The sequence below is a fragment of the Podarcis melisellensis genome (assembly GCF_964234715.1).
Source record: "Podarcis melisellensis genome assembly, chromosome: 5".
Classification (NCBI taxonomy): domain Eukaryota; kingdom Metazoa; phylum Chordata; class Lepidosauria; order Squamata; family Lacertidae; genus Podarcis; species Podarcis melisellensis.
Genome location: NC_138537.1, coordinates 54,653,032 through 54,670,207, shown reverse-complemented (window position 1 = coordinate 54,670,207; position 17,176 = coordinate 54,653,032). Strand labels below are relative to the sequence as shown.

At 44.5% G+C, this 17,176-nt stretch overlaps 3 protein-coding genes across 6 annotated transcripts in view; 1 reads left to right on the top strand and 2 right to left on the bottom strand.

Annotated features, from left to right (window-relative positions):
* LOC309370690 (disintegrin and metalloproteinase domain-containing protein 9-like) overlaps positions 1-7,761 on the bottom strand; it is a 33,585-nt gene extending 25,824 nt beyond the window's left edge. Inside the window, exons 1-3 of one of the 3 annotated variants that reach the window (XM_081912674.1) lie at positions 7,631-7,761; positions 3,773-3,907; positions 502-599 (exon numbers count right to left, since the gene is read on the bottom strand). In XM_081912674.1, coding sequence (XP_081768800.1) covers positions 502-599; positions 3,773-3,845 — 171 coding nt within the window. In that variant the 5' untranslated portion in view covers positions 3,846-3,907; positions 7,631-7,761. Of the gene's footprint in view, positions 1-501; positions 600-3,772; positions 3,908-4,048; positions 4,498-7,630 lie in introns of those variants that run through there. The other 2 variants (XM_081912675.1, XM_081912673.1) reach the window with 2 other exon arrangements.
* The window catches only part of PSTK (phosphoseryl-tRNA kinase), a 69,865-nt gene that overhangs the window by 34,114 nt on the left and 18,575 nt on the right, over positions 1-17,176 (bottom strand). The gene's annotated exons all lie outside the window — the stretch shown is intronic.
* LOC309370724 (ATPase PAAT) lies at positions 7,704-17,129 on the top strand. Of its 2 annotated transcripts, none has more exons than XM_081912793.1 (6): positions 7,704-7,974; positions 10,376-10,579; positions 12,227-12,299; positions 12,942-13,148; positions 14,583-15,058; positions 16,555-17,129. In XM_081912793.1, the coding sequence occupies exons 1-6, from the start codon at positions 7,730-7,732 to the stop codon at positions 16,769-16,771; spliced, it is 1,422 nt and encodes a 473-aa protein (XP_081768919.1). In that variant the 5' UTR covers positions 7,704-7,729; the 3' UTR covers positions 16,772-17,129. The 2 variants fall into 2 exon arrangements, with proteins under 2 accessions (XP_081768919.1, XP_081768920.1); XM_081912794.1 differs by lacking the exon at positions 7,704-7,974 and adding an exon at positions 8,003-8,313.

Here is a 17,176-nt window from a genome sequence, read left to right as displayed (position 1 = left end):
GTGTTTTGATGTTTTGATCTGAAGAAGAAGAATAACATAGCTGGGTTTTAAGCATGTAATGTGTACACAACCCTAGTCCCTGCCAGGTGCTATAGATATCAGATGATACACCTAGGATTCTGGGATAATGAAGAAATTAAGATAGGACTGGTAATCCAGTTGCAGCCCTTTCCTGGAGGGCCTTATTCAACCTGCTGCCTCCATTTGGGAGCTGAGTCTAGAAGACGACAACATCTAGCCTAATTTTTGTACTTTTTGAATACTTCCTTATCCTATCACCCCCTGCTTTGTCTAACTTCTAGTTTGATAAAGAGTTTCAGATAACTCAAAAAAGTGGTACAACCCTGTGAAGTTTAGTTTGGTCCTAATAATGGTATTGCACAGCTATGGATTTTTTCTTATGGACAAACATGGCTGCTTTTGCTTTTTTATTTGCTTTGGACAAGTAGGACACCATATGAAGAACACTAAAGGGGGACAAAAATTGAAGGAAAAACAAACCTTATGAGAATGCGTCCAGCGCTTCACCCTGTCAGTCAATCTTTGAGGAATTACAGTCTCATATGTGGAATGCCTAGAGATCTGATGAGCATACCCTCCTAAAAACAAGGTTAGAGTTTTTCAGTTTGTGTGGAGAGACCAGCCTGATAATGTCACAAGAAGATTTATTTTATAATGCCCCAAAGGATCTGGACTCATCCTGTAAAAGGATTATAGAAAACAAGGTTGGAACCCACAAAACCTTAGCATACTTACAAGGTCAGCAGATTTTCTTCAAGCTTGACCCTACCAAGTCCAATAAATCTTCCTATCTCTCTTTAATTTTAGACAATTTCTAGCCTTTATGGTTTATGCAGGATCCACACAAAAATTAAATGTTAAAAACAAACTAATTCCTCAAAGCCTGCAAAAGGCTTTGTGCGAGATCCAAAGTAGCAGAAGCAGGAGTCCACTAGCACAATGGCACTTCTCCACCCTCCCCTTCTCTCTACATCCCTCAGCCTCTGTGCCCTCAAAATCTGCTCCAGAGGGTTGGGGCACCCTCCAGAACAGACTGAGGGGGGCACGGAAACTGGAGGAGAGAAACTGGGAGTCTTGTTGCATGAGTGGAGTTTGTTTTCTACAAGCGAGCAGACATAATTGGATCTAATCCTATAGTCTAAAGAAGGTTTACAATAAAATAAAAAAATAGAATGGAATGAGCAATTGAGCAAACAGTTGGCAGTATGCCATTGGTCAAAAAAAAATTATGACCGTCTAGAAACAAAGAAGACACCTGTTGAACAGGTTATCCAGAGACTGCCCAATACTAGATTCCATGGAACTGAGAGTTCTCTCAACAATTTTTTATTTCTGACTCCTTAAAATGCCTTTGTGCAAAAATGGGGTGATAAATACCTATATTTTATCAACATTCTCAGGCACCCCTTACTTGCTTTGTCTATTATTACAAACAGGGTGAGCCCAAGACATTTTGCTGTCTAAGAAATATGGATATATGTGTCCCCACCCCTCCAGGAGCATAAGCTGCCCAGACTGGTAGCTGTATCTTACTTCAAAACTGTTGATGGGATTGTGTCTTCTACAGCACCTGAGGGCTCCAAATTTGCTTGGGAGGTGCTGGGTAGTCTGTTTGGCCAGGCCCGTGTGGTGGTGGGCAGCCAGGTACTTTGAGCCTTGGAAGGCTAAGACAGACAGGAGACTCTGCCAGGGGCCTGACGGTCTTATGCTGTCATGCCAAGAACACCCTGTGCCTTTCATCTACCCTGGGCTTCAGACAAGCTTTGCACAGGCCTGTGTGAGGCACGCATGGCTCAGCCTTCCACTTCAGCCGCCTGAAGCAGCTACCTCTTTATACCTAATGATAGGGCCGATTCTTGGTCAAAAATATCTTTATACTCTTGGTCAGCTCCCTGCGGTAGTTTATTGTTGTACTTCGTTTTTAAATTTATTATTGTACATTGTTTTAATTGTTTATTTTCCTTCTGTGACTGTACCCCCAAGTGTGTTCTATAAGCTGGTCTCCGACCGTAATAAATTATCTATATCTTTATACAAAACAGTACAGTGGTACCTCGGGTTAAGAACTTAATTCGTTCTGGAGGTCCATTCTTAACCTGAAACTGTTCTTAACCTGAAGCACCACTCTAGCTAATGGGGCCTCCCGCTGCTGCCGCGCCGCTGCTGCACGATTTCTGTTCTCATCCTGAAGCAAAGTTCTTAACTTGAAGTACTATTTCTGGGTTAGTGGAGTCTGTAACCTGAAGCGTCTGTAACCCGAGGCACCACTGTACATACTTTTAAACTACCTCAGTGGTACAAAATTAACTGGTTCACATATTATGTTGGTCACTGGATGAACTATCAACACAAGTTGGAAAGGACCACAAGGGTCATCTAGTTCAACGCCCCTGCAAGGCAGGAATCTTTTGGCCCAACATGGGGCTCAAACCCACAACCCTGAGATTAAGAGTCTCAGGCTCTACCCACTGAGCTACTGAAGCAACTATAAATTAAATGTATGAATTGCAGGCCTGACTCACTGGTGTCTGTTCTTACTTCAATATCAGGCAAACTTGCTTGGAAGATTTCTGTCCCTCTATGGTGCTGTATAAAGCCTGTTAATCAGTGTTTATAGAAAGGTTCTCACTGAGTAAACAGCTTTTTTAAAAAACAAACCAAGCTTCACATCTTCTAGAAATGGTCTTTGAAATACGAAAGTGTCCTTCCCTAAAAACCCCATATCTGACATACAACTTGTCTTTGTTACCTGTAATTCTGCTCACGAAAGGAGTCTCCCTCCCCACTATGCACCAGCTTCCTTTTGCACACTGAAATGCACCAGGTTCATTTAAAAACAAACAAACATGCTACTCATTAACAGCCGAATGCTAATATAGCAGAAACAGTTTTTAAAGAACACAGGCTACTTTAATTTATACACACACACCCTCTTCTGCATAATGATTTTTCAAAACAGATCCTCTTGTCAGTTTGAAACATTTCCAAAACGCCACATTATTTAAAGGTAAGTCCTTCATCATGTGATCTTTCATACCTATCTTATATTACAGCAGCACACCATATATTCCTATTCCAAATACCACCCCACCCCCAATTTCTTTTCTGAACAATGGGATGTCAACTCTTTGATGCGACTTTGTATACTCCTTGCTTCTTCAACATAGTTGATGATTTGACGGCGCTTAATTTCCGCAATTTCCTAACCAGCTCTGGTTTATTTGGGTTATAGTTTACTTCACTTTCCTTGTTTTGGCTTAAAGATTTCTAGGTTGGCATATATAAAACCTGCATTTGGATTTAAACTTACAAATCAATACATATTACCAAAAATTGATCAGGACCAATACTCTGTTCCATCCTAGGACTCAGCATCCACACTGTTTGTTAAAGATTGAAGTGGGCGTGAAAAGTAAACTTTTGCCACATAGTTATATAAATAAGGAGCTTAAACCACGGAATCTTTTGCCTAATATGCTCCTTTTAGGCTATGACTGGTTCCATTTCAGGAACTGCATCAAGAGATTCTAGCTGCCTGATTCACAACTTCTTCTGAGAGAAAGGAAGCATTCTTAAAACCCTGGTCTGAAATGGACTTTTTGTTTTTGTAGCACATAATAAACATTTGTCCCTATATGAGTGCTAAAGATCACAGCCTAAACCACCCCTCCAAGTACTGATTTGGGCATCAAGCTGCAAATGTAAACTTCTAATTGCTTTTAAAACAGACAGAAAACAAAGCAGAACTTACCCATTGTTAGCACTGGTTTTCCTATGCTGGTTAGTCCTAGCATGATTAAATAATACAGGCAACATTCTGACATGGTTTCTTCCTCCAGCTTCGCTGGCTAAGGTGCTCCAGCCTGGAATGCCCCAGCAATTTCACCTAATGGCCATAAAGCAACAGAACTGAATCTCAGGACGGCAGGCGACTGACATAGTAACACAAGAATTCAGATAACACTTCCAAGGAAAGGGGAAGTGACTCTCTGAGCCAACACTGCAGAAAACTGGTTTGTCAACTTACCATTTACAGGCGGTGTAACTGGAGAAATGTACCCTGTCCACTTCACTGTAAAGATGACAAAACTAGATTCCTCTAAAACTATTTTACAAAGCCCTAAGGCTTTTTTTCACAACTAAAGTGAAAAACATCCGTCTTTTAGCCTGGAGCATGTCACTTGTGACTGCAGCAAATATAGGATAGCGAGCGGAAAAGAGCCATTAAGACATCCTAGACAGTGTATTATTTCAGAATTGTAGCACAGACACTGGTGGGTGGGGTGGAGATGTTGAAACAAAAGACCTAAAATCCACTTCCAGCAGATTTAGTTTTATTATGAGATGAGTAAATAAAGTATGACAGCAATGCTGTTGCTAAAGTTGCAGCCGTGTACTCAGCTGACCAGGAACTGCACCAGAATGATTTCATTTGCAAGTGGGTCCCCACCCAGCCTTAAAAATATATTAAAATTCCTTTCAAAAGCAGCTCTGAAGATGGAAAGTGATGTACCTACAATGTAGAAATACTTGGCAGTGATGAACTGAGATTTTTTATCAATGCATTTGTATGTTTTGTGTATAATTCCCAACCTGGTGCAGTGATGTGTCACCAGAGAAGCAGGTCCCACAGAGCAGCCTAGTCCCTGCCTTGAAGAATAGTGGGGGGAGGGAGCGTCAGATCGAGGGACAATCACTAAGCTCCCCCCCCCCCAAACAGTGGTGGTCAATTCTTGGCCCTAGGCTACATTTTACGTACTTTTTCTTAATTCAAAAGCCCTCTGCAACTTCAGACCTCTGACATGAGTAATCTCTCCTGGTAAGTCCACTATGCAAGTGGGTTTTCTCTTTCTTTTATCGTTGCCTAAGAAGTGTGCAGAGACACACAATTATAAATGCACTTTCTTACCGAAAAAGGATTCACTTGAGGCATTAGGAATGTGGCAACTGTACAGAGAAATCCATAAACAGTTCCCAAGCAATGAACCTCTCCCTTGACATAACCCTATTTCAGGCTTCAGGGAGTGGAGCAAGGATCATATGGCACCCCTACTTCTCTCACCTTCTGCAGCCAGACTTTTGCCATCACTTCCTGGGCTCCCAGAACTGCCACAACGGCAACATGCTGGGCAGCCAAGCTACCCACCGCAGTGGACAATTCTGAATTCTAATCCCCAGCGTCTTTCTTTTCTTGGAGAAGTCTAGAAAGCCATCAAATCAGACTAAAAAGTGAGCGGTGAGAGCTCCCTCACTATAGGCACAATTTTAGGAAGGTGGGCCATAGAGTTTGCCAAAAATACCTAACTGAAAAAAAGGCTCTTGCCTTTCACATGCCTCTTTGCAGCACTCATGAAAGCTGGCAAAATGCTCATCAGCCTTACCTGGAGTCCAACAACTTTGCAAAACCCACCTAGGATTGCATTGCAATCCTCCTGTGGGTGCTGACCCATTAGTTGAAGACCTATGAAATATACTTTTGCTCCAGCTCATAATAGTAATATTTAAAAACCAGTTTCCACATTGGAAACTGGCACCAGCAAAATTCTCTAGAGGCCAGTGAAGACATGCAACTGAACAGTTCCGCTTCTCCTTTTGCTAACCACAAGTAGGCAGGAAAGATTTGTTTTTGATCTTATGACCCTTTTGTAAGGCAGACAGGTTTCACATCTGGGGTCGGGGAGTGGCGGACTGTTCACTTCGTAGAATGCTAGAAGTTTGGAAGCAGTGTTGCTATTCCACACCCGGTTTAAAACAGAACAGCAATGATAGGATAGCATTAACTTGTCTATGTCTGGGAGCAACCACGGTGTTAAGAGGGAACACAACATGTCTGCATATAATGAGCACTGGCTTTTTCTTTTTAGTGGGGAGGGAGGAGAGATACAGGTGGCAATTTAGGTAGATTTGCCTTTGCTGAAATTAGATGTGTATTTCCATACGGGATCTCCGTTGCTGTGTATAATAGTCTCTTTTCAACATAATGATGTGGTGATGATATAAAGTATTTTAGACTGCAAGCTGAACTCTGAACCTCCATACCTGCAGGGTGCTGTGGAGTAGTGTAGCCATCACCAGATCCACATCCTGCACACTTACAGTAGCAATGGTGTTACGGGGTGGGAAGGGCCATCAACATCTGTGAGACCAACTCAGGATCTAGCAAAACCTGGGCTGGCTCTGCCTTACCCTTTCTCTACCCTCTGAACACCCCACTTCAGGGCTTTCTGCTGGCAGGAATACACCAGTGGGCCTCCTGCCTGCACATGCAGCAGGAAGGTGGTTCAATAGGGAGAGCCAAGCAGAGGAGCACCTCCACTTAATCCCAGCCCACCAGTTAGGCATAAATGGGTTTTGATTAATTGCTCTGCCCCACTGTAACCCTATGCATGTCTAGTCAGAGTTGTCCCACTGAGAACCATGGAACTTATTCCCAGGAATAAGTGTATATAAGACTGCATCCTCATGCTGTGTACACACTATGCTGTTTAAAGCACGTTCAAAGCAGATTTCCCCTCTCAAAAAATTCTGGAGATTGAAGTTTTTTAAGGTTGCTGGGAACTGTAACTCTGCAGGGAGTAAACTGCTTTTTTGGGGGGGAGGGGATGTGCTATAAAGGTGTGTGTACACAGCCACAGTATTAGTGAAGTTCGCTTAAAACATCATTATAGCCCATTTCTGTATAAATGTCCTGCTGTTTCCATTCATGCTAGTGTTTGTATTGTACAGTATTGCAAATCTGCACCAGTGACAATATATTCTACAACTAAAGATCAAGCAGGTGATTTTTTTTTAAAAAAAAGATTTTATTAGAGCCACTATCTAGTTATACAAGCTTTTGTGGGATCAACAGCCAGTGCCTTGGCTCTACTTTTGGCACATGAAGGCTATCACACACCCTTTAGTGATGATGACAACAGCAATGAGAACATATGCCAAGAGCGATGCTTGATCCAAGTTGTTTCCTCTGTCACCTAGATATAGCCAGGAGGGGAGATGCTATGAGGACGATCTTTCTTGGTTCAAGATACAGGACCCTGGTGAAGTTATGCCTTTGCTTTTGGGGCTACAGTTGAGATCCAAGTGAGAGCGGGATGTCACTGAATATATTGAAGACAAAAGTCGGGCTTTCAGCTGCATATTTTGGTTGTGTTTGTTATTAAGTTTATAGCCGGTGTCCTAATATATAGCTTGTATCATAATGCAGAAGCCCATCTACAACACGGAGGTGCTTCTGTGTAGCTGTAATTTGCCCCTCCAGTTTACAATAGCATGGATATATTGTTTGATACAGTGGACTACACTACAGGACTACCCAAATGCATTTTTCTCTATATATGCACACACACACAAAAGCACGTTGCATTTTGGGAATGCACCGCACCGCACTGCAGCCTTGCCCACCCCACCCCCCCAATTTGCAACGGGGGAGGCTAATGACACTGTCAGATCTGCGTCGTAGGGTTGTCGCAAGGCACCTTTTTTGAGACCCCATGTGCAATATGGAGTGGGTAATCTGGAGAGTTTATTTCCCTCTTCCTAGAGCGAGCAGAGTTTGCTGAGAGCTGAAAAGCCGAATGTAAAAATACAAAACAAAACCAGAACAAAATACACGAATGGCATTTTCCCCGCCCCCCACACAAGAAGACCTGGGTTTCAACGAGAATGAACTTCTGTCTCTGCTTCTACTGGGGCGGGGGGTGCGCGTGGAATGAGCGGGGCAGGATACGGTCAAATCCCTGCAACGGCTTCCTCCGTGGTCTCTCGTGAGCGGCTCTCCCCGTTTCACCACTCAAACCAGAGGGAGCCGCGGCGTCGAAAGAAACTCGGTAATCCAGGCTGCGGACAGCCAAACGTCGCCTTTTCTCTATGGTCAGCTTTCATCCTATCATATGCTAATACGTCTACGTTTGAAGCTGCGGAAGGGCGGAAGTTCCTGCGGGGAAGAACCGTCCGGTGAGCCCCGCGATCTTGAGAAGCTGAGTTCCCCCCTCGAGAACCGCCCCTCTCCCGCCGCCCTTCTTCTTCCCCGCTGCCCGCGTATGGTCCCGCCGCGTAGCATCCTCTCGGCGCCCAGAGCCCGGGGGGCTTCCTGCTTGCCATGGCGAGCGGCAGCAGCCTGGCGGCGGTAGCTGGCCTCGCAAAAGCTCCCGCCGCTGGAGGCCCCGTCGCGCCCGCCGGCCGCCTGTCGGCCGCCTGCTCCTGGGAGTGCCGGGCGGACCTGGCGGGAGTCCTGCGCCTGGTCCCGGAGGGGGAAGCCGACGCCTGCGAGCCCCTGGGACACCCGCTGAATGGGTGAGGAAGGCGCCCGAGACCGGGGTACGGGGCGGGGGGATACACACGCCCCAGGTCGCGGGCCTTCCTGTTCTCTGGAAGGAGCCCCGGGAGCCGTGGGAAGGAGGCGAGGGGCAGCCGAGACGTGGCCTCGAGGGGCTTGGCGGGGGGCTGCCCCTCTTCCAGAACCCTCCCAACCCCCAGAATGACCGCCAAATGCTGAACAAGCATCAAACAACCACAGAGGCTTCCGCGTCGTGGCTCAGCGGGCAGGGTGTAGGTGTGTTTTTGCACGAAAAGGATCCCAGGCTCATCAGTTCCCGGCGTCGATCCCTGCCTTGGAAACCTTGGAGAGCTCCTGCTGTCCACTTTTCCCAAATTGAACCCAAACACATTGCACTCGGGGGACCCGCTTCTTAAATCTTTGGCCGTATAGTTTGCACGGTTGCACTTGGCGTCTGCTGCGACCCAATTTGGATCAATTGGAAGACCAGTGGGTATAGCAGCAGCCTGGCAAGAATACGCTCTTGTCCTCATTCCACCTTTTCAATCCACCCTTCCCCCCCTGGGGTAGCTTTCTTACTTGCTCTAGAACAGTGGTTACCAATCTTTTTTTGGCCATGCCCCACGTAAGTATCTCTAAAATCCTGATGTCGTCCCCGCTCCCTCTGCGACATATAATTCTTATTATTCAAAAAGTAAATTCCTATTCACGTGGAGGAAGCCTAAAATGACATTAACTTGGTCTAACTCATTCTTGAATTGTCCCTACCCCCTAAAAATCAAATTGCCCTCCTGCAGGGCGTTTACACCACATTGGGAACCACAGCTCTAGAACAAGTCCCTTTTATAAGTTAGGTTCCAAAGTCTCAGCTCCATTTTTCCATTCTGGCAACCTTGCAGTGACCCTTCACTACCTAAAACAGGGGTCCCAATTTACACATGGTAGCTCCTGTTAATTTGGTTAGCAGCTAGGTTTCCAAATCAGGGTAGTAGCCTGTTCTCCACTTAGAACACCGCCAGGGGCTACAGAGGGAAGAGGTTCCCCCAGAACCGAACTAATCCACTAGGGGTTCAGTGGACAGTACTGGGTTTGATGGGACCACTGCTCTGAATAGGTATAAGGCAGAGTCTTGTATAACGTTTATAGGCTCCAAAGCTGAGTAAACCCATTGGACACAGTGGGCCTTACTTTTGAGCAGACGGCCAAAGTTGTAGTACAAGCTATCATGGATCCAAGTATGAAAGCTTATTTTACAATGGCAGTGTGATTGTGTACATGCACCAAAGTAAGTATTATTTCACTCAGTGGGGCTTGCTCACAGATAAGTGTGACATAAAACCTTTTTTAAAAAGTGCTCACAAGACCTTTAGTTGTTTTTGCTGCAACTGACTAGGACAGCTCCTGGATCTTTTAACAGTTTCCTCAGAAATAGATTTTTCTTAAAGGTACTGCTCCATCTCTCTGCAATGGTTAGCCAGAGGTACCAGAATCATTCTTTTTTAAAACTGTGCCTATGAATGGTAGCACTAATGAATTGCAGCAGCTACAGCTTAGATCTGCTACAGCTTAGATCTGAATTCAAGTCCTCGTTTTCCAAAGAAGCTCATTAACTGATCTAAAACAGTAGTTTCACCAAGCCAACAGTGGTCAGATACTCTAGTATCCTATCATTCAGACATAGAAAAAAACCGTATTTGAACAATGTGGCAACAACAGGGGTAGATCCAGTCCTGTGAGGTATATCACTATTCTCTCATTTATTATACAGATGCAGAGTTTAAGTTATATTGGTGATTATATCTTACCGTGCAATCCTGTGCACATTCATTCAGAAGCAAGTCTTGTTGTATGTCCCAGTGGAGTTCATTTGCACAGTGCAGTTGGCACCCACAGGTTCTGATCTCAATTTAAAATGCAACACTATTCACCAACTAATACTTGTAAGAGGAGTATTTTAAAACACACACGCACACACTGTCATGAGCAGTTTGTCATTAACAAAACTTTATGGTTTAGTAACTGAAACTGTCAGTGCTTTGGCTAAATGTATAATTCTAGATGGACTTTCCCACCTTCTAGTGAGAATGTTGTGGTTCTTGAAGGACGATTACACAATGACAACGTCGCTCCATGCTTACTGTACTTGCACTGTGACCCCCACGGTTCAGAAGAAATTACTGGTCTTGGCATTGTCAGTGAGGCCCGGAACATGGAAGTCTACGTTGGTGACGAGTACTGTGGAACTGGCAGAGGAGCAAAAGTCTTTACTGGCCAACATAGCAGGTCAGTTGTTTTCTCCTTTTTTCCAGGTTGCTGACATGTTAGTTTTATGTGGCACACTGAAAGGAAAGAACTGTATGCATTCCACTTCACAAAAAGCTTTTCTACCTGATCACCTGGAGGCAGCTCCAATGCATTATAAGGCTAGCGTACTCATTTCTTACAAGAGAATCATTTTTTAAGTTGCATCTTTTTAAAAACTCAGCCATGGCATTTCAAGGAACTGTGGATATATAGGAAGTTTCTTTTAAAGAATGGATGGGGAAACTGTTGTTGGACTCTCAACTCCCACCAGCCCTAGCCAACGTGACCAATGGTCATTGATGATGGGAGTTGTAGTCTAGTAACCTCTGGAGGGCCACAGGTTCTCCACCCAAGTTTTAAAGCAAATGAGAGACTTGTCATTTAAAAGATAAAGACCTAGTTTGAGATGGACAATTTGGATTTTAGATAAAGCATGTTGTCACACTGCATAACCAAATTTTGTTGTTTCTACTTCTTTTTTTTTTACCAACTTATGCATTGATATTGCCATGCAGACTGCTTTCTGCTAGTGCACTGAAATGCAAAGCAACATTTGGGATGCTGGTTGGGAGCTACTGTTAAAAGAAGTTTCTCCCCCGAAGAAAAAGTGTCTGCATCTGACTCACTGAAGGGAGGAGGATAGAGGGTGAGAGGTTAGCAATGACACCCTTTGTGGATAGGGCAACCAGCCTCATGCCGCAAAAGAAAGAAAAGGCTATTGATAGGTAAAACTGTAGGTGTACTGGACAAAGCTGATCCTCCAACTACATGCGTTTCAAGAAGTTTATATGGGAATGGCACTGGGACAAGAGCCTTTATTATGCTTGTGCCCCTATGGTGCATAGTGGCCTCCTTACCCCAGCAGTGGAGCATATGCCCACACTGCCCGGGGGTGTGTGTGGTGTGCGCCCCCAAGGGGGCTGGAGGGCACCCTCCTAAGCGTCACAGTCCGAGGGGGGCAGGGAAGCTGCCACCAACTCCCCTCCTGCTCTTCACCACCAGGTCGGGCCTGACCCAACAGCAGAGCTGCTGTGGCCAAGGAGGGTAGGTGGCATTGTTGCTGCCCACTCTCCTGCTCTCCTCCCCCAGGTCAGGTCTGACCCAGGGGCGGAGCTGTGCCCAGGCATGAGCGCTGCGACCAAGGCGCAGCTCCTTCTCGCTCAGAGCTAGGCTCCAGTGAAGGAGCCTGCTTTGGGGGTGCCTGTCTGTGCCCCCTCACAAATTGCATTTGGGGCCATGGCCCCCATGGACCCCCCCCCGCTACACCTCTGCCTTACCCTAAGTGTCAGGACACCCTCTGGACCAGCATGATTGCATATGGGGCGAGGGGATGCCACTGAAAGGACCCAATTTGTGCATCCATGGAAGCCACACTTGTATATGTGGTTCTCCGGATCATAGTCTTGATACATACATTTTTATACTATGTTTAAATCATATTTGGACCCATCAAACCACTCAAAATATATCAAAGTTGTTGAGATTTTCAGTCATTCTTTTCTTTTCTTTTCCTGGGCATCAGTGTAAGCAGTACCTTGAAAAACAGCAGTAGGCTAATCTGTGTTGTGCTTCTTGTGAAAAGCTGTTGCATAAAACTTCATGCTTGTATTTTTTTTAATTTTCTAGCAAAAATGACCAGGTTTCATTATACCAAAAGTCACTTAAATTGGAGTGCTCCGCAGCCTCTTGTAAGATTAAGGTAGGAAGTTACAGAAATTATTTCTTAAATTGTGTTTATCAATCTTATTTATTCAAAAAGGCAGCACCAACACAGTGCCATGTTCTGTGTTCTGTTCTGAGTACTGAAATAAAAGGATAAAATATGATTCCTTTCAAAGAGCAATGAGAGTCTTGTATCTACAGTCAGACCTAGTGTTGGCAACTGATGTGATCAGGAATCTCCTGGATGCCTTGCATTGACAAAGGGACCAGTAATCAATTTGAGCTGATGCTGGACCTTAAACAAGGAGCCTGTAGCAGGAAGCACACTGAGATTCTTACTTTACTGTGGAAATTTCTGGGAGAGAATTGAGAGGGGGAAAGACCCACCTAGGCCAGGCCAGTTCTGCAACAATATCCCAGCCATCAATTTATCTGTGAGATGAAGAGGGAGACCACTGGGGGAAGAGGTGACCTACCCCTGGCCTGCCAAAAGGAAAAAAACAGCCCTGCATCATGGTGCTCCCTAGACAGCAACTCCATAATAATCACCTTTCAAAAAGTTCTTTTTTCTAGACCAAGTTTACTGCTTATAATCCATAATATTTTGTAGAGATGAGTGACTATTTAACTATTTCATCAGTTCACTCCTGTCTGTATCCTTCCCCCCTGCACCGTCCAGCTGCTGTCCATCCCTGAAAAACAAAGGGTCCTCATCAGTAAAATCATAGTGCAAGTCAAGCCGGTCTGTGTGAACCCTGTGCCAGACATTGCTGCCCTAGGATCAGGAATAGACTTGAGCAAAGTGCAAACAATAATGGAATCTATGGGATCCAAATTATCACCTGGGGCTCAGCAACTCCTGGATATGGTTGTATTTCAACAGAAGGTAAGTTATTATCCTTTATTTGAAGTTATATATGAAATGACTATTATCAATGGAGGTGGAGAACGGACATGGGTTCCCTGTGAGGGATGTATGGCATTTGTGTACTGAGACAAATCGTATGAATGCACTTAGTGGGATTTCAGCCAATAAGGGCTGATATTCTCACTGCCTGGAGCGAGGGCAAGATTTGCCTTCTAGATTTCAGCTGTAGAACTCAGCTAGAATAGACAACAACATAGGCAGCCCTTATGTAACCAGCCAGATGAACAGAGCAAACTCCTTACAGTGGACTGGGGAGAGGAGATGTGGGGTTAAGCAAGGTGTCCGTTTGTACCCAGCTCTCCTAGCTTCATCCACTTCCCACCAGCTGCCGCCAATGAAGTGATGCAAGGGGCATTCAGTTGGCACCAACCTCTCTTTCCCCCAGAACATGTGGGCGGGAGGGCCACTGGCAGCAGTGGAAAGCCCCTAAAGGATGCATTCCTAAGATGAGGGTGCGGTAGGATTGTGTTGGGGCAAGATCCCGCTGCTGTCATACAACAGCATCAGACTTATCCTGTCCCACCTTCTGCCATCTCTGCCATGAGCAGCAGGGGCATGGATGTGGTGGCTACTCTGCAAAGCCTCTTCACTGTGTGCAGTTGGAGGTTGGATTACACCCTAATGGATTTTATCACTGTGATGTTAATAAGAGATAGGCAGTCCTTTAAAGCACCTCTAAGATCCTTTAGCAAGTAGGCAGTGAAGACAAGAAGAGTAAAAATACTATGGATACCCAGTTGTGGTAGCTTGATTGTATGATAGAAATGCACTTGTGCAATGGGTCTTCTGGTTTCTCTTTCACCACCTCCGGTCCCCCATACACCCCCAAAATCCACTCTGAAATGTCCCCCAACCTTCTGGAGCAGAGTTTGGTGGTGCACAGGGGAACAAGGAAGGAAAAACACCTTTTGCATGAGTGGATGCCTTTTCACGCTATGTTGAATTGCACCTTCTATAGTTTCCTCTGTCTGCTGCCCTCTTCCTTTGCTCTGATTGCCCACATTTCCAGGCAATTTTGTTCTTCATTTATTGTACTACAGTAGAGGTTCCTAATGTAGTTGGTTGTCTCCCCATTCCAATTGTTGTGCAGTATACAAAATCATATTCACTATACATTTCTGTAAGCAATATTAATTAGTACCCAAGGTGAACAGGAACCAACAGGGAGAGCGGGGTGCAATTCGGGAGCAGAAGGTGGTAGATATGTGATCAGAAAAGAACAAATGCTCTTCCAGGCTGAGAGGGTGATAAAATGGCAAGAGAAGTAATCCCCAACCTCACGTTGCCTGTTCAAAACGAACAAGCCCAAAACGATGTCCTTGATGGATAGGGCTGCATGTATTGGCTTGTTTGGGCTTCACATTTAAGTTGTTAACATTTTATTTCTATTAGAATGGTCTTCCATTTGGAGGCAAGTTACAAAATGTCTTTGGGAAAAACGGATTTGGGTTTGAAAACAATCATACCATTGATGGATTGAAAAAGGTAGTTGATATTGGAAGATTAGACCACTTGCCCAATGGGCCATCTCTTCCAAGAGCTCATGCAGCAGCTGGAATGGCTATAGAAGAATTAAAGAGGCATGCCGATATGAACAAACAGATTCCTAATGCAGAAAATGTATGTGAGACTCCAGGACCTCTGGCTCCACAGCCCAGCGCTGGACTTTCTCAGAATGACTTCAAAGGTTTAATCTCATCCTTTTTGCAAGAGCAAGGAAGTGAAAACCCAAACGCACACAACTCCATGCTGCTGCTTCCACTCCTTCAAACGGTATGCGGTCAAGTAAATCGGTTACGAATAGATGAAAGGAATAAGCACTGTGAGAACAGATCCGCATCTGAGGAGGATGGGATTCAGACTTTTGGGTGAGTCCTGACTGCGGAACTTCGCAAACTACTTTTACTTCGGCAATTTCACTAGTGGCCAGAGGGAGGGAAGGAGGGAGGGAAGGAGGGGGCGGTTGGGATCCAGGTCACCAGTAAATAAAAGCGGGTAGTACTGAATAGTGTGGGGAGTAATAGTTCAGGAGTCCCATTGACGAGACAGGAGCAGCTGAGCTGGAGGGGACTCTCCTTAACCTGGGAGTTCCGGTTTCCCCCTTCAGCTGGGGGGATCTTCTGTCCTTTAGAGGTGTTGCTGCGTTGGAGGGCTGCAAGTCTAACTCCGCAGTTTCCTGGGAGTAAGCTCCAATTCATTCAGTGGGACTTGCCACTGAGTAGACCATTTCTTGGAGGCTTTGCTTTTGGGGTTGAGGGTGTTTGGGGTTGAAGGTGAGCAGAGAAGAGAAGAAAAGACAATTTGGCTGGGCATTTCCCCCCACCAGTTTCCATTGCAGTGAACCAATGCTCTGTAGGAATCTTTTATCTTTGCTCCAGGGGCTTAGAAAGGGAACCAGGGGTGTGTGGATGTGAAGAGAGGGTGGCTTTTATTGTACAGCTCTCTTTGTCTGAGGTGCACAGGTAGGATGCCTCTACCCCTAACACAGAACAAGGCAGAAGATGACTGAGGCACTGAAATTAAGGACTGTGACACTAAAGACTTCTGGGGTTGATGGTGAATGTCATAATTTGGATGCTAACTAAAGCTGTGTGCATTGAGTAAACTAGCCCAGTAGGTGGAGGGAAAAAACCTGTTGCCCTGCTGTGCTAGTCAACTAATTGAAGTGACACAGTTTTGATTTTAAGCACATCCTGAGTGGAGTCTGTATAGTACGGTCCACATTTATTCAGGCTGTTTACTTCCTAAGGTGTGGAGCTGCTGTAGTTGTTGTGCTGTCAGAGTAGGCCTTTCAGGTAGAAACTCAGCAAAAAGAGCAAGAGGGCTCCCAGAGACAGTAGAGACAGCGTACTTCCAACTAGGGTGACACACATTGGCTTCTAAAGGGTGTTTGTTGAAAAGCAAGAGGGCTCCCAGAGACAGTAGAGACAGCGTACTTCCAATTAGGGTGACACACATTGGCTTCTAAAGGGTGTTTGTTGAAAATTAAGAACATTGCCACTAGCAATTTAAAAGGGGTATTTAAAATGAGAGTTGTCATAGTGATTTGAGGTTAAAAGTAGAAGATGGCAAATATCTCCTCTTTTTTCCTCTTCAAAATATGGCAATCCTATACTTAGAGTGAAAAGATGAATAGTTATAATATATATATATATAGTTATAATAGTTATAATTTCTAAGTTTGCGTTGTTAACTGTATAGTTCAGAATTAAATCATATTAGGTGTTCAGTAACATAGTCCAGAAACACACTGACTCAGTGCCTTGCCTTCTGTTGAGGCATTTTAATTTCATGTAGTTAATATTCACAGTCAGTTATATTTTGGGCTGGAGTAAATTATTTCTTGTGTGTCCATTTACTGCAGCTTGGAACAGCAGCCTGTTTTTCTGCACATGGAAAAGGTCATCGCCAGAAACATGGAACTGATGGAGAAGAGATTGATGGACCATATTGATCTGCGTATGCAGAAACTTCAGGAACATCTCGATCATAAAGTTGCTGCTCTGTTTGATTTGGTTCAGAATTCCAATAATGTTTCAAAAGAACATGATTCTGAAGAATGCTCAGATGGGAAGAGGTAAGCAGTCTTTGAGACATGGGAGGCTTCAATGTAAGTGTTTTCCAAGGGCAACTATTTATTTTGCAAGCTTTTCAAAACTATGTGTATAAGCTTGTAAATACTTGAGACCTCAGTATTTGTACTTGTTACTGTAATTTCCCCAAGTATTGTACACTAATGTTAGTGTTTGTATATCTGTAACTTGCAAAAAAACAACAACCCAACAACCCAATATTTTTTCGGTTCAGAGATCTTTTCTATATTTCCTTAGGACTTATTTATTCATAAACATTTCAAAAAAAGTAACTGGTTTTGGGTGTTTGCCCCTCTTTCATTGAACTAAAGAAAAGTTCTCCAAATAAAGTAGTTTGCAGGTTTAACTGTGGTGTCTTATGTCCTACTGTAGGCAAGAATTAAATCAATTCTG

What these genes read in the sequence shown, in the direction of transcription:
- LOC309370724 (XM_081912793.1), top strand. Translation starts at nt 7,730, where the DNA reads ATGAGCGGGGCAGGATACGGTCAAATCCCTGCAACGGCTTCCTCCGTG. An exon ending in CTGCGGGGAAGAACCGTCCG is followed by an intron (nt 7,975 to 10,375) that starts GTGAGCCCCGCG and finishes CCCACCTTCTAG; the next exon opens with TGAGAATGTTGTGGTTCTTG. An exon ending in CAGCCTCTTGTAAGATTAAG is followed by an intron (nt 12,300 to 12,941) that starts GTAGGAAGTTAC and finishes TGCACCGTCCAG; the next exon opens with CTGCTGTCCATCCCTGAAAA.